General features: G+C 44.2%; 1 protein-coding gene across 3 annotated transcripts in view; it reads left to right on the forward strand.

Moving 5' to 3' along the window:
• Nucleotides 1-21,354, forward strand: part of maml3 (mastermind-like transcriptional coactivator 3) — a 158,317-nt gene extending 136,963 nt beyond the window's left edge. For 2 of the 3 annotated variants that reach the window (XM_086119984.1, XM_086119985.1), the window contains exons 4-6: nucleotides 14,523-14,786; nucleotides 15,967-16,042; nucleotides 17,994-21,354. In XM_086119984.1, the coding sequence (XP_085976110.1) occupies nucleotides 14,523-14,786; nucleotides 15,967-16,042; nucleotides 17,994-19,087 (1,434 nt within the window). In that variant the 3' untranslated portion in view covers nucleotides 19,088-21,354. The remainder of the gene's footprint in view (nucleotides 1-14,522; nucleotides 14,787-15,966; nucleotides 16,043-17,993) is intronic. The other variant, XR_015101826.1, reaches the window with a different exon arrangement.
• The last annotated feature ends 295 nt before the right edge of the window (nucleotides 21,355-21,649 follow it).

The raw sequence follows: 21,649 nt of genomic DNA on the forward strand, positions 1-21,649 counted from the left end.
ATGTATATGTTGTTGTTTGTGTTATTATCATATGCAATTGAATAAGTAGACCATTTCAGAATTCGAAATTTGGGACTCTCTCAATGCATAATGGGACTCATACTTTTCTGATCAGCGAGCCGGTAAAATGTAAAATTATCACTGAGAGATTCCCGCTTTTTCTGCAGTCAGTGATTGACTTCTATGCAAAGTCATTTCTCAACTTTTCTTCCGTGCCACATCATGCCTGTTGAGTGTTGATTTACTTCATGTTAAGAAACTACTGCACTAAAACATTAATTCATAAATGTATATCATTTGCTTTTATTTTTGTTTTTCTCAGTATAAATAACACGTACCCTGACTGTTCTACTCTTTGAATAAAAACACTTCATTCAAGCGTTAGGGAGTGCAAGGGGTTATGATGGAGGGATGTTGCAAATCATGAAGACCTGCCAAGTGGTATGATAGCATTGTTTTATACATGTCCTCGGCAGGGCCTCAGCTTCAAAATCAGTCCTTGGTCCTTGGCCTTGGCCTCGGAGGCAAGTCCTTGGTCCTTGGCCTTGGCCTCGGAAAATTTCTCAAGTCCTTGGCCTTGGCCTTGCCTCGGAAAATTTTCCAAGTCCTTGGCCTTGGCCTTGGCCTTGGCCTCGGAGTCAAGTCCTTGGCCTTGGCCTTGGCCTCGGGTTGCCGGTCCTTGGACACAACACTGATCTCTTTATAATGAAAGCGCTCAATTGTATTCATCCACAAGGTCTGATATTACCTGGTCAACAAAATAGTTTTTCTTTGGGGTATGACAGTGTAGTGTTTCCCTGGCAGAACTGCCGTTCCGGCACCATGGCTCCAGTTCCCACTTAGCCACATTTTGAGTGTCAGTCGGTCTCTGGACTGAATATGCCCTATAAATGACTAGGTGATAGGCTCCCTACCGGCAACCCTAAGCAGGTTAAGAACTAACATTATTTAGCCAAAATGTATTTCCGAGAGACATTAAAATTTGATATTAATGTTAGATGCACCCTTCACAAATATTCCATTGTGGTCGGCACCACAATGAAGGACCTTCTGTGTGAGAAGTCTCATATTTACTTAATGCTGAAACATTTTGCTTTGTCTCCCACCGCACACTTCTGTCTCTCACTCTGCCCATCTGTTCCGCCAAGTCGGGTGATCATAAGGGGCCATAGATCACCTCACCTCCTTCTGTGGAACATGGTGGGGGAGGAGGGAATGGATGGGGCTTATTTTAGTACTCCGATGCACTCACTCTCTAAAACACACACACACACGAATACACACACACACACACACACACACGCTCTTACCAACACCACCAGGTGTTAGCAATGATGGCAAATTGCGTTCTAGTCCCATTTGTGGTTCCAATTTAGCATCCCTTTTGCTCACATCATATGTTCATTCAAGTCCTTTAAAGGGCATTTTTGGTTAGTTATCGGCTCACACTGATATCTGGTTGAATGGAATATTAGCCTTTTTCATCCTTTTTCTGAAACCCAGTGACTCCGGTGAAGAGAAGAAAATATGTTTCAGAGTATGATGTGTAGTGCAATATGATGGAGGGAGGGCGGGGGGACAAAAGCATTATCAAAATGCCTCGAGAAGGAGAAAACCAAATGAAATATAGAGGATTAAAAGAAATACTCCATAATGTGTAGAATGTGGGAGGTCGGGAGACAGGCAGATAGATGAGTAGAATGCAATAATGTGATAACGCTGCTCGGGAGTGGAAATATTTCGACACCCTCATGCTTTTAGTCCCATTTCTACTTTTTACAGAAGATTTCATCATATTACCGAAGGCCATTTTGGCTCTTCGTGGATAATAGGCTGCTGTGGAATTATTGGCAATGCTGGCTTGCAGTTAATGGTCATTCTCCAGCCATGTGTCTCACTCTCTCTGTGTCTCACTCCCCCCGTGCTAGAGACGGAAGGGTAAGGTGCAGCAAAGATTAATGACATACATAGATGGACAGAGTCAGGGGCAATGGAGATAGCTGAAGATACAGCTTGTTGAGGGGGGGAAAGCTCATCCTGGAAGACAAAAGGAACTAAAGAGAGGTTGTGCTCAGTCGCTGCTTTTTTCGGGGTTGGAGGAGTGGGGGGGGTTGAATGTTGGTATACTTTTTCTTCCAATAAGATTAAGATATCCTTTATTTGTCCCGCAATGGGGAAATTACAGTCAGAATTCAGAAAGGAAAACACTGGGTAGGGAGAGGGAAAAGGGAAAATACAATAAATGGAAAAGAAAATGGGATTTAGTTATCTCCCACCACAGGTCTACCACCATTTTTCTTTCGAGACGTGTGCCACACAAGATGTTTTTCATAAAAATAACCCCCACTTAAAAAATGTGTGCTCATTCAACACTCAAAATATGCCAAGTGCATTTCTATCTCAACTAGATCCTTTTAAAGGAGTGTGACTTGGCAACAGAAGGATTTCTTTGTAAGCTGATCATCCATTGATCATTCTATTAATTAGGACTGTTAAAAGTGCAGCGCGCACACATTTGAATGCAAACATCACTCCGGTTGCATTCTATTCATTTACATGCACAGGCTATCAAGAAGTCTATCTCGTTGTATTACGGCAGAATGCAGGGCAAGGTGGGGGCAGACAAAGGGGTGGAGAAATCAAGATGGAAGGAGGCACAGAACGTAGATGCGGACGAGCAAACAGTGATGTGAAGACGCGAGAAGGGGGGAGAGAAAAGGACTGCCGAAAGAAAGACAGGAAACGAGAGATGGAGAGGCTGAGGAGGAATGCAGCGGGGAGGAGGCGAAGAGCCTCCTGCCCTGAGACCACACTGGAGAGAGAAAAAGAGAGGGAGAGAGCAAAAGAGTGATAGCCTCGCAGCAGCACCTAATGGCTTCTCTGGAGAGAGAGGGAGAGGGCGGGAAAGGAGAGGAGGAGAGGGGAAGGTGTAATGAGGGGACTATGACAGAGGCAGAGACACATTTAGAGAGCACGAGATGGAAGGAAAGACAAAGGAAGGTGGCGACGGCACGGCCAACCGAGAAAGAGGGAAGGGGTAAATCGTGTTAGCAAAATGAGGATGATCAGTAAGATGAAAGTGAAATGATCCTCGCTGTAAAAAAACAAACTGGTTGACAAGCGGCCAACACAAAGTAAGAGGGGGGAATAAAAAATGAGAGAGGTATACTGCTGTGATGAAGCGGTCGAGAAGAGCCTTGGCGGTTAACAAAGGGGAGAAGGAAAATGGGAAGGTGCATGGCGAAGGAGGGAGGAAGGGCGGTGCAGGGCGGAGAAGCAGCCGGACAGACGGATCTGAGGAGAGGACGTGCTTCAATCAGTCAAAATGGAGATGAATGATAGAACGCTGAGCCAGAAAGGGAATGAGAAGAGGGTGGGAGAGCGTTTGTTGGAGGAGAAAGGAAGCCTGGGACACAGCGCTTTAGTGAGACAGTGAAGGAGGAAATTGAAAAGAAGGGTAGTTTCCTGTCCTAACAAGGCAGAGGAAGGGAGGTAAACAAAGATGTGAGGACGGACACTCAGGAGGATTTTCTACCAGCCGTGTAATGACACTGATCCTGCAATTCTCTCCGGAAAGAACTCAAATACTTGCCGTGTGCTCAGAGCGCACACACACACACATGCACAGTGTTTGAAATCTTCTTCCCTTCTGTTTATGGCTACCTGTAGGTGTAAGCTCGCTCCGAGTCGTTCAATATATTTCCCGTAATACACATACCGTCTCTGTGCATATACATGCTTCTATCCCTGCACTAGCAACAAAGCAGGCGATGATGTAAAGGCAGCTTTTCACTAGCGAATGACACATCCAGCACAAAAGGGGGAAACTAGAAGGGGCAGAAAAAGAGATGAGCAGTCCACCTGCTCTCTGAGGTGGAGCTCAGACGTACCTCTCGCAGGCGCCGTAATTAGATCACATACAAACACATCAATCTCTCCTTTGCTTTTTCCAATACGTCTCCCACTACCACCACACATGTGCATTTCAGGCACTCTTTCAAACACACACTCAGACTCCCTGTGTGTCTTTAAGGTTTCCGTGGTAACCGTTTCCAAGGTGATTTACTGTAGCACCTGGTCCCTCTCAGGGTGGTACATTCATTCGCTCGCCACAAGCACTTGCCAGTCACCAATGATCTCATCCCCTCACTCCGTTCTCATTTTCTTTTCCCAGCTTGCATTGCGAAGATGATTTGCTTCAGTCCTCCATCCTCTTACAGTGTAACTCTGTCACGTCTGAGTCCCCTGAATAATCAGCTTCAGGAGAAGAAAGTACCTTCTCTGCCTATCGGAGAATTGAAATGATGCATTTATCGTCGCAAAATGAATCAACATCATTTTTTCCAATGATGCATTTGTCTTGTCTGCATGCATGCTTTGGTGACTGCTTGGTGCCTAAGAGCTGAAGTACATCGCGTATATTGCTAAGGCATGATGTGATCCTCAAACACTGCATAGAACGCTGGTTCCATCCACCTCCAATTTGTTTACAATTTAATCACTACGATTATTGGAAATAATGACAATTGCACATTTGTTCAAGGGTAAAACTGTTGCCATCGTCGAACCTTGATATACTGAACAATCAAAGTCACTTTAACACAATCGGGAACCTATGGCTCGTGAGCCAGGTGTGGCTCTTTTGATGATTGCATCTGGATCACAGATAAAACAAAATATTCTCGCTCGTTTAATCCATCCATCAATTTTTCACTGCTCATGTCCTGTTCAGGGCTGCAGTTGGTGGCAGGAGCAATTTTAATTGGATGATACTGGCCTACGTTGGCCGTTGCTGGGTAACAGGTAGACACCCCCTTTTTGAATCAGCCCGCTCAGTCATTAGCTCAAAGTTAATCCTTCGACGAATAAGATGGCGAAAAGAAAAAAAAGGTGAGTATGATACACTTAAGGACAAATGGACCGAAGGATTCGCCTTTGTGGAGAGAACAGGTTCTGCGGTGTGTCTAACTTGCAATGACAAAATACCATCGATGAAACGGTCGAATGTAAAGCGGCACTTTGACTTGCACCATGCTACGTTCACATCAAAATACCCTGCGGGTGACAACAGAAAGAAGCGTGCAAGCTACTGAGCAGGCTGCAAGCTAGCCTGCAGCAACTCCGCGTACGGACCTGGCAAGCTGACTATAATTCCGCTAGCTTTGCTGGATCTTGAGCAATCATGAGGAATGGAAAACCATTCACATTAATGGGGAGTATTTTAACAAAATAATGTTTTAACAAAATACATTCAGAGGCTTATTATACTGACATTTTGTTGAATTCACTTTTAAAATACATTTTTAATACATATACAGTATATATATATATATATGCAGTCACAATTTTACAGTTTACAGAGTCCCATATTTCAAATTCTGAAATGGTCTACTTATTCAATGGCGTATGATAATAACACAAACAACAACATATACATACAATTATAAACAAATGCTGCAAAATTTTAAATAATTCAGTAGCAGGCCTGAGGATTTCGGAAATTCACGGTAACCGTTTTTCGGTTCCATCAGATTACCCAATGGGAATTTTATAACTAATAACTAATTTTGGGTTCCGTAAACATTCATCATGGGAACCCATTTTTCTATTTTGACTGATATTCATAATCAAGAATTCTGAAACTCAAAAGTATGTTTCAAGGGTCAATGTTTCAAAAGTATGCATTAACAATGAACATTACATTGGATTGGATTGGACACAACTTTATTGTCAAATGTGCTGTATACAGCACAGATGAAATTTCTTCCCTCTCAACATAAGTTTATCAGCATCATCAAAAAAGTACATCAGCAGCTGTGTACGCCAGGTTTATTCCAAAAAATAAATGGATCAAAATGGTGTACTCATGTGGCATCATCAGAGTATTTTTTCCAATCTCACACTGCAAAGATTAATTTACTGGGAATCATTAATGCAGGTAAGTATTGATGTGGCTTGACATTCTATGCATGTGTAATCTATCAATTTGACGAAAGAATCTAACACACGTCATCATTAGTTCTACCAACAGTTAACATTAGCATTACTACACCTTGTGACGAATGTTTTATTCATAAAGTTACCATGCTACAACCAGTAAATTATAGAATAACCAATACCGTTTCATTATATTTTTCATAGCGATTAGCCTCCAAATCTAATGACCAACTTGCCTCGTAATCGTATCTCGCTCTCGTGTTCAGTGCATACATCACAGGTGAGTTTAGTGATACGCCCTTCGGACGATTCATAATCAGAATCAAAAATCAGACTGGCATTCCCATTTCTTAAATGTCGTAATTAGTAGACCTTTGTGAGTTTTTTTCGCCGCCATCTCAAACTTTCATCCGCGCGATTCATCAGTTTGTGGACTAAAATAGCAACCCGCATGCGCACATAACGTCATCTGTTCCGCCCCCACCCCCAACACTGAAAACAAAACAAAACAAAAGTAAATTAGAAGAAACACACTCACACACCACACCACAAACACACATACAGACACAGTGAAATCGCGTTGATCACACAGGAGAGACTTGATCGCGTACAGTCAACTCGTGTGCGGTGACTTTTATGGTTAAACGATTTTTCAGTACCGTCAGAATGACGCCATGGAAACGACGCGCAACCGGTAACGATCGTTACCGTGAAATCCTAGGCCTGCCGTAGTTTTTTTTTTTTGTTTGTTTGTTTGTTTGTTTTGACTGACAAATTTCCATGCGTCCCAAAAACGCACATTATTTGGAACTGTGCGTCCCACGGGAAAATTATGCGTCTAGGACGCGGGACGCAGAGGTAACGATATGGCTGTATATGTGTGTGTACTGAAATACATTTTCAAATATTTTGATTTCATGGCTCTCTTAGTCAAAATGTTTCCCGACCCCTGCTTAAACAGGTAGCCAAACGGGACAAAAATGCAATGATGTTTAATTGTAAAATAGAAAATAACATTTTTCATCATTAATGGTGAACATAATGCGATGCTGAGAAGCACAACAAACAGCATATTTTCTGCGCTATAAGATGCTTCGGATTGTAAGGTGCACCTTCAATGAATGGCCTATTTTAAAACTGTTTTCATATATACGGTGCACTGCATTATAACGCACAGGAAGGAAGCTACAATTACTGGCTACGGTTGCGTTGTGCATCGACGAGATGGAGCTATGCTAAAGGGAATACAATACAACCCACAATACAATACAGCTTTATTTACATAGCGCTTTCACGCCCGCTGCAGTTGTGACAAAGTGCTTCACAGAACATTTAAAATGCTACATCCAAGAAATCTGAATATTGATCCCCATATAAATCGCATCAGATTATAACTGTTGGTTTTTGAGAAAAATGAATGCTTTTAGGTGTACCTTATTGTGGGTAAAATACGGTACTCTTCAAGATTTGCACTTTTTACTGTTTTCAAAAAAGGTCACACAATTGTAGACAGTCCAGTTTTCATATCACTAGTAACACGGCTACTGTACATGTCTGCAGCATGCACGAGATGCACAGGTCCGTTGCACAAGATCATCAAAGAATTTGGCAGCTTGGCGATGAAGCGCTTGCCTCCACGAGTAAAAATGCACTGATGCTGTTACGTCTTGATGAGGGCTCGCTTTTGTCTACAGCAGGGGTGGGCAATTATTTTCTCAGGGGGGCCAAATGAGAAGCAGAAAATATTGTGGAGGGCCAAAAGTTAGAAATAGAAATAGAAAATAAAGAAGATAGCACAATGTCTTTGTATGCCAGTAATAATGTAACATTCTCCTCCACCATCACACTCAGCACCGGTTCTCCTCAAGGATGTGTACTGAGCCCCCTGTTGTTCACGCTCTACACATTTGACTGCTCTCCGACTCTTATTAGCGGTCCAGTTTGCGGAAAGTTTTTAACATGATAACAATCAAACCATTCTAGGAAATGCTCATTTACTCGAGCCACAAGCAATTCACTCTGAGCATGGAAATTGCCAGAATCGGACTGAGTAAGAATCGCTTCCTTGTTTTTCAAAGTCTCGTAGATTTGGGTCTTTCCGACTCCAGGCGTCTCCTGAATGTTTCGTACTTTGTTACCCACTTCGTTTAATCAGATACATATCACTTTCCCTTCCATGGTCATTACTCTCTCCCTCTTTCTTTGTCTTCCCCTCCCTCCCTGTGCTCTGCAACTTGAATTAACTGCGCCACCTGGTGTTGAAATACCTGTCATTACAAGTCCAAACGAAATCCATCCATCCATCCATTTTCCGAGTCCAAACGAAATGAATGCAATCAAACCTTAATTGTGCACCAATCTTCGGCGGGTCGGATTAAAAAGACAAACGGGCCGAATCCGGCCCGCGGGCCGTAGTTTGCCCACCCCTGGTCTACAGACTCTACGCTGCTAATTTCAGCAAAACTGCCAACAATAATAATAATAATTTTTGTCCTTGGGGTATTTTTGATTAAGCAGATGCGACACAGTCATGGTAGGAGGAAACACTAAGTCACTGAGAATTCTAATCTTAACTGTCATTCTACGTTTTAAAACCTGGAGTTTCACCTGCACTGCTGCGTCATTGATCCACTTATTGTCAAAGAACTTAACCCCATTTCATGTTCTCTCATCTGTGAGTGTGTATATAGTGACTTACAAGCTGCTCTGTAAATGTTGTTTTCCTCCGCACATACACTGTGTGTGAAATTCAGAAATAGGCCAATTCGGGTTTTGAGCCCAGAGATGTTCGAGATTAAGCAGACCACTGCGGGGAACAAGGCTGCTCTCCAACACTTCAAATATAACTCTCATTGGGGAGAAACTGATTATGTGAGTGTGAGGAGGTGGTGTTAGGGACAGTGAGTGGATATATTCTTCACAGGAGGAAATGGCGGCTGCATACATCCTCATGTCCTTGTTATTGTATGTGTGTGGGTCAAAGGGGTGGCATCTTCACACATGGAGTTAGTTGCATGGCCATTTGAATATTGTCAGGTCTGACTGCGCCATCTGCTCACCGTTATATGTGGTTGTACTGAATGTCATGTGTTATGTGGAGCTGTCAGCAGGACGCAGCAAATTTGAACTCTGGGCATAAAAGAACAGAAATGTGTTGGTTTTCCTCAAGTTAATTCTGTCATAGGTAACGAAAAAGGTCGGAGTTTCTCACTGCGCTGCCTCAAGACAGCACACTTCTCACACGCTTATTGTAGTGGAATGACAATCACCGTAAACATATTTTTCTCTCAGTCTTTCACCCTTTCTCAATCACACATAGCTTACTCGGATTTGGGAAACAATCAGTTGTCATTTCACAGTGTTTAAATTAAAGTGAGTGTTTCGCCGGGCTCACCCCCATACTTTATCTCTGCCAGAGCTGCAGCTATCAATATTTTAGTATTCGGATATCCTACTGAAAATTGTATATTGTATAATCAGGTGTGGGACACGTCAATGACGGTGTAGTGGTACACTCATCTGACTTGTGTGCGGCCGGGGTTCCCACTCACACACGGTGTGGATGTGGGTGTGAATGGTTGTGCCCTGTGATTGACTGGTGACCACATCAGGGTGTGGTCCGCCTTTCACCAGAAGTCAACTGGGAGAGACTCCAGCACCTCCTCCTCCTGACCCTGTTCAGGATAAGCGGTGTTGAAAATGTTTGGATGGACTCTCTGGAGAAACATTAGTGAGAATTTAGATAAATCTGTTCCCTTATATTTTGGTCTTCGAAACGAATTGACATCAGAACCACAGGAGCGATTATGTCAGCTTAAACTCACTTGAGTAAGCCTGATTTATTAAAAAGTGATCAGTAGGAACGGCCACTGTGTCAGGCTGTCAGCATCGAAGTGTGCCGAGTCATTTAGGTCTATTAACTCATTCAATCCCAGCCATTTTCACTGGAGCAACCCCCTCAATCCCAGCGTTTTACTGGATTTTGACTGATCTTGCAAGGCCCACAGAATATTTGGCTCTAACACTATATATATATATATATACATGATTTACAATGCAAACGGCTTATTGTCATTCACAGATTGCATCAGACCCTCCTCCTCTCTATGACGCAAAAAAAAGACTTAGACGTACATGTACGTCCTTGGTAGGTGGGACCTAATTTTAAACAGACGTAAAAGTACGTCTTGTGGAATGAAAGAGTTAACTTGAGCGCTTCCAGCACTGCTAGCACTGCTAGGTTGCTTGCACGTATTTATTTTATTTTTTTCGCTCCTCATCTTGGGTAGATAGCATCGGACGGTATTTGATTGCATGAAACGCGGTTGATCTTAAAATGGTGCACACTTGCTGTGTCATAACAATGCCAGGAGAGAAAAAGATCAATGTTTCTTTTGGATTCAAAGATGATTTAGAACCAACGACAGGAAAGACAGAAGAAATCTCTAAAACACGGCAAGTGAAGGAAGTCTCTGAGTAACATCTTCTTTGTAGACCTCTATGGTCGATCTATAGTTTGGACTTGTGTATGCAGCGGTCACTTTGTAAGCACAAAATTTGTTTATCTTTAAAATTGTATTGATAAGAGATTATTTTATGCAGACCACAAGGGGAAAAAAAAAACCTCAGCCGCTCATGATTTGGATTTATGACTACCAGTAAGATAGCTAGCTTGTACCAGTGCAGTTGCAGAACTCCAGACTATCCTAAACTGGTGGCATTTTGCCCCTAAGATTTAACACAGTCCAACTACATTTTGCATCGAATCACAAATGCGTCGCCACATAAATTTGCCAATTTATTTATTTATTTTAAATTCTTGCTGTTTTTTTTTTTAATGGTCCTTAATACTGAACCCATGATGCTCATTTCATTATTCTTCAAAAAGAAAAACAATCTTTTATGCCATGGAATAAGGGACATGTTAAGATTATACAAAGTTTTGGTACTAATATTTGCATAATTAACACTCTGCAGTACCTACAAATGTGTCCCTGACAGGGTGGAACTCTCTCACCGCCCATGTCTGAACAATCCACCCATAATTAAAATTATTTAAATGCTTAAGCGACTCGCAATTACCTCTTTGCTGTTGGCACTGCATTTTTGCAGCTGCAAAAAGTGCTGCTTTTGCCAGTGAATCTAGCATCGCAAGAACAATGGAAACCAGCATCGCCTGGAATGAGCATCGAAGCTGCACTGTTGTTTGTCAGCATAGGTTTGGAGGTCTCCAGCGTGTGCTTGCACAAAACTTTGTGCAATTTTGGCCTGACTGTCCTCTAAATGATGCCACTGAAGCACAAATTCTATCAAACAAGCCCGTATCTTGTCTTGCTATTGTATGTCCCCACAGTGGATTTCTTTGCAGGTGAAATACACATATTGCAATGTTTGTCACAATATCCTTCGTCGCTCCAAAATATTTGTCCGGCTATGAGTCCGCTATCTTGATTTTTTATTTTTATTTTTATTTTTTTTGTGCTTAATGTTAGCCGAGAGTCTTGTGCCTCTCATTGGTCAAGACAGATATTGCCGTCTTCACAGCTTCTGTGATTGGTTGGGTGGCCAGTTCATGTATAAAATGAAATACTAGATTGAAAAAAGGGTGAACATTTCCAGCGTGTCAAAAGCCATGGTCCTAAAGTTTGATTTTTTTTTCCTAATATTTTATTAAAGGCTTGACTACCACCCCTTTACTGGGTCATCAAACGACATAAATGGAATCAGCCCATGGACTAAAACCAAATCAAATTCACAGCCTCCAGCACACACAGACACACATTGTTCTTCGAACAAACATCCGCACGCTCTCACACATACACATGCATCCTCCACAAGCAACCTGTGATGCATCTTTTTTCCCCCCCCACCACATCCTCCCTTCCTTTCCTGCAACAAACTGGCAACTTGACTTGTATACATGGCAGCCTCAATAGACACTGACCCACTTCAGTTGAACAGTGCAGAAGAAGTGCCACAATGCCGTGTACGGTCTGTGGAGACAGACAACAACAGGTGAAGAGACAGTTGAAATAACTCGGCTTTTACAATATTTACATTTCTGAGCTGGGATGCAGTTGCGCCTTCCGAAACAAATGTGACAAAGGAATCCCAGGCAGAATATTTACAGTACATCAAACAGATAAGGTGTGGGAAGGGCCAGCGTCTGCCAAGTGTTGTGAAGGGCGACCAGGCACAGCAACCATAGCTTCTGATCCGAGAGCCATCTGGCCCTTGCCGCAGCAACTGTTGCTTTCTTCTTCCCGAGGCCACACCATTTACTCCTCCTTAATCTTCTCCCTCACTCCTCCCTACAAAAAAAGCAGCTCTGCTCGTCTCATCCCTTCTCATATGTCATCTTTCTCCCATCATTTGGCAGCCTTTTTGACATGTGATACACTTCATGTTTGCGGTGCATCGTTTTCCTCCAGAATGTGTAGCCTGCGTATTGACCACGTAAACTCAAAGCAACGCGGACGCACAGCGGCCCTGTGTTTTCCAAGAGATTGAAGAGGAGAGGAGAGAGAGTTTTTAATGGTGGGGCGTTTGGAGAAATGTGGGGGGTGAGGGGGGGTCTTGAGGGGGGGGGGGTGGAATCGTAGATCAGAGCAGTCATGATTGAGCCATCTGCTAAGAGGCCAATGACACACGTGCACACACACGCAGCTGTTTAAAGGTCACCAGTGCCACCTATTGGTCAGCCTTTGTAACTCCTCCTGTTCCCTCTCTTGTCTGAATGTGGAGAAACGAAGCAAAATACCAACAGTAGATGAGACGCACAGCTGAAAGCATCGATCGGTCTAGTGTGGCTGTCTGCGCCATCTGGACACGACGCTTCTGGTTTCTCCACCGGTTTTTAGTGAAATCCTGTGCTTCAGTGCGGTTAATAAGGCCGAAGCTTAGACCTACAGTACAACTGCTCACTTCCTACACTGGCTTGTGCTTGGCCGTTGAGTCATGTGAGGGGCTGTGCTGATGCATTCTGATGTGTACAGATCTCCCTTTGCTCTCAGACGCCTCCTGCTTCTCTTGCTATCCACTTCCAGTTCAGCTGTCAAGCTTCAAGACATTCATACAGTAAATGCTCCCCCCCCCTGTGAGCCAAGCTATTTCATCTTACTGGATATTAGCATATGGCTAAGTGGGGAAGGAAATGCTCTTTATATGCTAATAAGAAGATAATATATGCAATAAGGACCAACCATTGTGAAGACTCAGGATGATGTGGCTAAAGATACCTGAACTCTCTTTGTACACATGTATGCAAGAAAATGGCTAAATGTATGCTGTGTTGTGTCACTTTTAGGTATCTCACTTGCCGGTATCGCTGTTTCGAAGATACAAACTGCACATACGCTTATTTATGTATGGGGATACACCGATGCCACTTCTATCAGACCGAATACGAATGCAAGCACTTTCATTTGAGTACCGGTAATCAGATCATCTTGCGATTGAGATGAAAGTGTTTGAGATTAATCAAATATAGTTTCTTGAACATGGCATAGGTGTCACTCCATTTTTTTTTACAGATGACAACACTAACAGAAAAGAAAAATCCCATATTACAAACCAAAATAAACAAAACAAAATGAATCGTTACAAAAGTGATTGTATGCTCAACATTCCAATACAAATGTTAATTCCACTGGCTAATCATTGAGAATACTGGACAGAAAGAAATAAAGACATTGACCTTAATATAGCTCACACAGCCATTATGTATGTCTGTTCGTGTAAACATGAATGGCAGATGCCGTGAACAGCAAGCCAATGTTATTTACTTGACAAACAGTAAAGAAACACGCCTTCAACACAATTTCTTCTGCACAACAACAGCTGCAAAATATGCATTTTCATCTACAAAATGTCACAGATCAGTTTGGGCTCACAAGAATTCATGTAAGCTGTTGTGAGCACATTTAATGATAAAATCCAAAACGTGAACAGAATATGAACAGATGATGATCAATATTAACAGTTTATCAGGATCAGAAGAGGTTCGTTGTCTAGGTACCACAGAGTGCAACAAAATGAAACAGACACAAGCCTTCCAAGAGACACGGAAAAAACAATGACCAACAGGGAGATATGGAACTGGAGTCTGATGGGTCACCTTTCACTTCATCACATTTTCACAGATGAGAAAAAAAAAAAGATGGAACGGAGGGGGAGACAACTTCAGACAACTTCAGACTTAGCTTCTGTCAGTAGAGCACAATATCCATCCATCCATTTTCTGATCAGCTTTATCCTCACAAGGGTCACGGGGGGTGCTGCAGCCTATCCCAGCCGTCTACGGGCAGTAGGCGGGGGACACCCTGATCCGGTTGCCAGCCAATCGCAGGCAGAGAGCACAATATGACTTTGGATAAAAATGTCAGCATCAAAGGAACTCAACTCACCACACTATATGTGAAGAGTGCGACGGGCCCGCAAACATTTCGATGTTTGCCAATTGGCGGTTGACGGCCACCGCCACAACTTGCCTCTGTCACCCCCTGTTTGTTTTTGAACATGGTTGACTGTTTTGCTCTCCATCCAACTGATGATTGCCACTGTCTCTTTAACGTCTGTCTTTCCAGGAGCAAGGTGTAGTGGGAATGTCCCGACCACCAGGCGCCATCCCACCTCCACACCCTGCCGGTGGCGTGGCCTCAGGGATGGGGCCTAACCAGGGGTCAGGTGCACCTCCAGGATATGTGGGTAACCAGCAGCAGGCAGCCATGATGAAACAGATGATGGCGATGGAGCAAGAGAAGAGGGTAAAGATGCACATGATGGAGCAGCAGAAGCAGCAGCTCTTCAGAGAGCAGAGGCAGCACCAGCAGCAGCTACTGGCGGAACAGGTGAGCATTTCATCAAGGCCCCTGTACAATTCGTGAAATGTTATCATTATTTATTCACATTTTGTTTGTTCATTGGGTGTCACGGTGGCCGACTGGTTAGCACGTCGTCCTCTCATGGCGGAGGTGCAGGGTTCGATTCCGGCTGCGGCCTTCCTTTGTGGAGTTTGCATGTTCTCCCCGTACCTGCGTGGGTTTTCTCCGGGGACTCCGGTTTCCTCCCACGTTCCAAAAACATGCATGGCAGGTTAATGGAACACTCGAAATTGTCCCCAGGTGTGAGTGTGAGCGCGGATGGTTGTTTTGTCTATGTGTGCCCTGCAATTGATTGGCAACCAGTTTAGGGTGCCCCCCCCCCCGCCCACTGCCCGAAGACAGCTGGGATAGGCTCCAGCATGATCCGCCACCCTCGTGAGGAAAAGCGGATTAGAAAATGAATGGATGGATGTTTTCATTCGTACATCGCATATGTCTGTCCACGAATAAGAGCAGCTCATCCCCCTGATGTTCCCTGCTGTTTTCTGGTTGTAGGTCTAATTACCCTCTTCACCACTTGCCTTTCATCTCTCCAGCATGTGTGCACGTGTATGTTCATGTTACTGGCCACATCCCACCTGCTGTGATAATGTGCTGTTTTCTTTTTACTTCTCTCTCTCTCTCTCTCTCTCTCTCTCTCTCTGTGAGTGAATCAAGTGTTAAACAGTCTTGGACTCTGAAGTCACCACCCACCATGTTGGTTTTCAATTGGATCTGCATAAACATACACAGATGTACTTAAATTGCGGTCTGGAAGGAACACCCCGCTGAGGTTTCGTGTCTCTTCTGAATTACAGTAGTTCTCACAGCCCACACAAAAGGACCGGGCTGCAACTTCTGCTTTCTTAGCCATGCACTCATCAATCAGACAAAATCTAGCTGTAACAAACATCTCAAGAATTCCGAGTGCCACGTTCTGATTTCATGCCTATATTTAAAATTCTCTATTCACACGTGCACATGAAACAACTCCAAATGCACAAAGGGCACACACTGCAGCTAACTCCACAAGTGTCAACATTTTGATGAGATTTCAAAAAGTCTTGACATATACTGCACCACATCTGCTTTTAATCAGCTCTGCTAATTTGTCTTGTGATTTATATTTGCATGATGTTGTATGACATTTGTGTGTGTGTTTGCGTAGCTCCAACAGCAACATCTCCCAAGACAGATGGGCCAAGGCCAGAGGAATCCCTTCCCTCAAGTCAGTCAGTATCAAGGTGAATAACTAACATGAGTATGTCTACGTGTATTTAACAGCACACATAATGCTGCCCCCCCCCATTTACAAATATACGTAATTAATTTTAGTATCAATCCTGTTTTTACCGTATTGGCCCGAATATAAGACTGTGTTTTTTGCATTGAAATAAGACTGAAAAAGTTGGGGTCGTCTTACATTCGGGGCCGAGACATTATACCCATTCACGACGCTAGATGGCGCCAGATATCATTGAAGCGAATGCTGAACTTGACTCCCAGGCCAAAGCGAACCCCTGTCACGGAGAATAAAAATAAAAATAGCCGTAGCACGAAGAAGAAAAATAAAAATAGTGATAACAAAGAAAAGAGAAGAAAATAATAGTTTACATATTTAAATGTTCATATATTAAGATTTGAATGAGGCAAAATAAATTTTCTCTCAAATATATTGTTATAATCATTTGTTTCAGATGTACTGTAATTATTTTCTGTCTAAAAATTTATTTGGTGTTCAAAAAGTCTTTTCTCAAACTTGAGTCTTAAAAAGAGGGTGTCGTCTTATAATCAGGGCCGTCTTATATTCGGGCCAATACGGTATATAATATTTTTCTTATTTATTTTTAGATTGTATTTTCTCTATTGTCTGTACAGTGTCCTTGGGTGGCATGAAATGCGCTTTTACATAAAATGTATTATTATTATTATTATTATCAATGAAAAACATACAAGGTACAATATGCTTCCATTTCTGAATATCACAGTGAATCCAAACCTGGTCCCCTCTATCTGTTTCTGTCAAATATACCCTTCGGCGTTCAAATTGGATTCTTTTGCCTCCCTTTGTGTGTGAGTGTGTGTGTGTGTGTGTGTGTGTGTGTGTGTGTGTGTGTGTGTGTCTTTTTTTTTTTTAAGAGAGATTTCTCCTGCTCTGCCTGTTACCAAGGCAACTTGTGTGTCCTGGATCCCCCAGAGTTCCGGTGAAGTCAGAGAGATGGATGAGAGGAGTGAAGTGGGAGAGAGGATTGGGGGGGGGGGGGGGGGGTGGCAGCAAGAAGAATAGGTAGATGATCTGGAACGTGGAGAGGCTGGCATGAACGACAGAAAGTGACAGAGAGTGGGCGTGACCATGAAGATGAAGATGATTCAGTGAGGGAGGTGGAAATTCAAGTTGAAAAGCTTTTGTAGCCATCAGAGACTCTCGAACTGAGAGTCCAAAAGCTATCCAGGAGGACACAAGGGCCTGTGTTGTTTTCTTGCTATTCATCTTCAGAACTCCGTAAAAACAGTCAGTCTCTCTTGACTATCCTAAAATTGCAATCATCCTCACTTTTAGTATGTCTGCAATTATTAGTGACTCAAAGTCTACTCACTGCACAAATCCTGTGTGTGGAGTATGATCCTCTTTGTTCTCGAGCTGTTACTGTTGCACACCAAGCTGTGAGGTGAGGGATTAGTGGAATGAAGTCAGAAGTGGGTTTATTACAGGATTTAGAGCAATTGCCATCCTACAAGACCTTGACACTTATGGCACCACTGAGCATCTTTTTGAAAGGAATGTGTTACTAAGTCTAACACTTTTAAGCACGGTCGGATTTGAATTGAATTTGGAGTGTTTTTAAGAAGAAATATCTTGATCTGGAACAACGTACTTTTTGATCATTATGGTGGGTAAAACCCAAATTTAAAACAAGAGCTTTATTCTCAAGAGAAATTATTCATTTATGTAATATCTGCCTTTGTATGTTGAGGGAATGTTTATTTTAATTGGTTCGGAATCCAACCACAATATTTTCAACTAGTTCAAATCTCAACTGATTTTCACTCGTTTGCAGGAGTTTTTAGTTCTGATGTTTCACTTGACTGTTTTCAGTTGATCTGTCTACCGTATTGACCTGCTACAAATGTGACTGCCTGGGGGAATTTATGTTGTGTGTCAAGTATTGACTGCTGTCATTGACTTGATTTCAGGTCCTCCTCAAGATCTGGCGTCCAGGAGTCAAGCTCTCCAGAGCATCCGGGCCGCACGTCTTCTCCAACAGCAGCAGCAGAACCAGCAGCAGATGATCCAGATGAGCTCTGGCCAAGGCCAGGGGAGTTCAGTAGGACCGCAAGCTGACATGGGCCTACCTTACAGCACCCAAGGGTCTAACCAGGGTTCCCTCTATGGGCTCAACCCCTCCATGAGCCAAATGATCCACCAGCAACAGCACCATAGCCAAAGTGTGCAAGCCTCTCTCGGTCTTCCGCAGCAGCACAACCCAGTTGGTGGGCAAAACCGGCAGGCGGGTGCAGGTCCCGGAGTTGGAGGTATGCCTGGGGGACCCGGAGCCAGCGGTGCTGGAGGCTACGGTGGACAAGGGATCTTAATGAACCCCATGGCCCAGCAACCCCTCAAAGGCCCAACTAATGCCAAAGCCCAAGCACAAAGACTGCAAAGTATGCTGGGAGCAGGAGGCGGTGGCGGGCCGATGGCCGGGACAGGCTGGCCGCAGCAACAAGGACAGAGTCTGCAAGGCATGGGGGCCGGCGTGGTAAGGACAGCGGGAGCAGGAGCTGACAGGGTGGGGTTCAGCTCGGCTCAGGGCTATGGAATGCAGCCAGGTCAGCCCCAACGCGTGGCCAAGCAACACTTTCAGGGGCCGGGCCAGGGTATGACCCAGGGGATGGACCCCAGGGTGGGCAACCCGGCAGCGAGTATGGGTGGCCCGATGGGTGCTCACATCGGCGGTCAGCCCAGGACCAACCAGTCTCGGCCCATGGTCATGAGCCAGGGCTTAAACCAGGGCGTTATGGGTCCGGGGGTTGCTGGAATGGGGGGTTTCGGGCCGGGCCCTGGGGGGCCGGGCTTAGGGGCTGGGGGTGCAGCTGGACCTTATGGACCCGGGGGGGGTGGCGTTGGTAGTCAGACGCAGGGCTACCAAAGGACACCCAATCAAGACATGTCATCCTATGGATATGGGGGCGGGCCCTCCAGTGGAGGAGCCTTTGGATTGGGGGATGGACCAGGAGCAGAGCTGGACTCAAGCGACGGGTGGATGGAGGAGTTTTTCCCCAGCCAATAGCCTGAAAGAAAACTGGACATGAGTTTTGACTGGATGAACTCAACATTTCAAGACACAAATGGAGTTAAATGTTAACTGGCGTCTGTCTAGATCCTCAGTCATCCAGGCCGTGCTAAGCCGCGAAAGGGCAATTGTGGCAACTTTGACTCGTCTTGCTTGTCCGACATTCATTTTCCAAAAGCATTTTTCCGTTCAGAATCTGAGGGGCAGAACTTTCCATATTGACTTCTGGTAGGTGCGTCCCTTGGAGGTTGTCATATACGCAGGATTGATTGCCAGGTGTGGCTGTTGAATGACCGTTTTGCATTACGACAGGTCATTCGCGTGCCCGCAGTTGAATGGCTTGTTGGTCACTGGAGCCGGTGTGTGAGACGAGCTTTGGGTGAGAAATGCTCTGATGTTGTTCAGCCGATGACTTTCTCTTTTGACATACCGAACGTGGCTTTCTTCAACATTTACACAAAAGTCCTTTACTTTGAACTGCAGACTCTGGACCCTCAGAAGCTGCCCTCCAAAGCCGTGCCGCGTTTGTGTAGCGGTTCCTCGGTCACAGCACTCTTCACTACACTGCACCACATAAAATTGTCAACGACAGCAACAAATATGGGCACTCTGCACCTAAGGTTTAGAACGGAGGCATCCTTTTGAATTCAAGGTGAAAATCTCTTCCACAACCAAGAAGAAGCCAGACACTTCGATTCAACTTGTGCGGAATGTCAACAGGTGGTGGGCATGTTTGTTTGGCGAGTTCACAAATTCAGACTTCATGTGTTCCGCGTGCGTCTGAGCACTGAGAAATCATTTTGTCTCGGCCATATTCATGAAAACCCATATAGAGATTAAGAAATGTGTTTTTGCGAGAACCCTTCAAGAATTCTTTCCCAGTGTTTTTAACGCCAGACCCGCTTTCGAGACGCAGCTTCAAGCAGGGCTTGATTGAACACAGCAGACTGATGAAGGGGGAGAAAAGGTTGCCCTCAAGACAGCAGTTGATTTGTGTTTGTGCCACGCAGCTCAGTGCTTCACCTCTCTTTACCGTGTGAGGAGCTGAGTCGAAAGTACTCTCAATTCTCCCATTTCCTGTCTTTGAAATGTGCCCCCCCATACACACTCCAACACACAAATAATTCTCCCTCCACCTCACGCTCACTCTTTCCATTTGATCTATTTCGCTCACCCCCCCCCCCAATCTTTGCCACCCTTCCTCCAGAGAATGATTCCACGCTTTCACAACTCCTTTCGCTGTTGAAATTGTGAGCGTCTCGGCCCTCGCCCGCTTTTGCTAGGCAACTGGCTTTTTTTTTTTCATGGGAGGGAGGGGGTGAGGTCTTGTCTCTGTGTGTGTCTGGGGATGACGAACGTCCATCTATGGTAGACGAACACACAGAGAACAAAGCAAAAAATAGGCAGCTCTAGCAAGCACACCCACTTTGACTTTTATAAATTGCAGACACATCAACAGACAACGCGTAATATGGGAGGACACGTGAGCGTACGATGACGTGAAGCCCTCTGCCTGCGTGGCACAAAGCACATCACATACGTCAGGCGGCCTGAAGGCGAAATGACCACTGGGCGCTGAATGTATCCAAGCACCACAAGTGACTTATTTTATTTTAAAAAAGGAAAAGGAAAAATATTCTCATTTAGGCCCCTCTTGTTTTCTTAGTTGCTGTATTTGACCTCTCAGAATTACGCTGGTTGTGTCTTTTGTCTATCCCCCCGCCCCCCTCCCAACCCCCCCCCCAACTAAATTCAATTTGGCTTTATTTAATTTTCGTTGTCTTTCTACAAATCTTTTTGTAACTCCCGTCCTAGCACAGCCTTCTCTTCCATGGTGTCACATTCGCTTGCTACCTCGTTGGCTTTTCTTCAGTAGCGCGGCAATGAAACAAATGCTCCGACTTAAACCCGATGGTGTTCGAACTGTAGACTGACTGTGAAGAAATACAACCTGTCCCTCCTCTCTGGCACTTTCCTCGGAAAACCAACCACTGCTAAGACTTTCGGATTTATTCACCAGACTCTGCGATTGCTTGTTTGGCCAAAGTGTAAAAGCCGTCATACAGTTTATAGGCTTAACAGGTTTCCATCTCTGTAAGGGTTTGAAAATGAATAACCTAACATGTGAACGCGTCTCTACTTTTAGGGATAGCACCTCCCCCTTCCAAAATTGCATCATTTGTGACACTGGGTCATCAACTCATCAGCGTGAACGTTTGGAGGTTGACGCAGTAGTGAACAAACCAAAAAGCCGGGGGGGGGGGGGGGGGGTTCCTGGAAAGCAACTCCATGCCATCAGTGTGTTTCTTTTGGTATTGTATACTGTAATCCAACCCTTTAAAAAGAAACATAAGCACCATCAAACTTGAAAAGCTTCTTTTTCTTTTTCTTTTTTTTTTAGCTCCGCCAAATGAGGTTCCTTTATTTGTATTTTTTGTGGGGAGTTGAAGTCCTCCATTTGTCTGCACGGTGTTTAACAATTGTTTTATTTTGTAGCAGTTTTACGATGACATTAAAACAAAGCCTTTATTTTAAGCCTTTCTTGTGAAAAGTAGTCAA

This window comes from Hippocampus guttulatus, chromosome 9 (genome assembly GCF_054856545.1).
Source record: "Hippocampus guttulatus isolate MCC_2025c chromosome 9, RoL_Hgut_1.0, whole genome shotgun sequence".
Classification (NCBI taxonomy): domain Eukaryota; kingdom Metazoa; phylum Chordata; class Actinopteri; order Syngnathiformes; family Syngnathidae; genus Hippocampus; species Hippocampus guttulatus.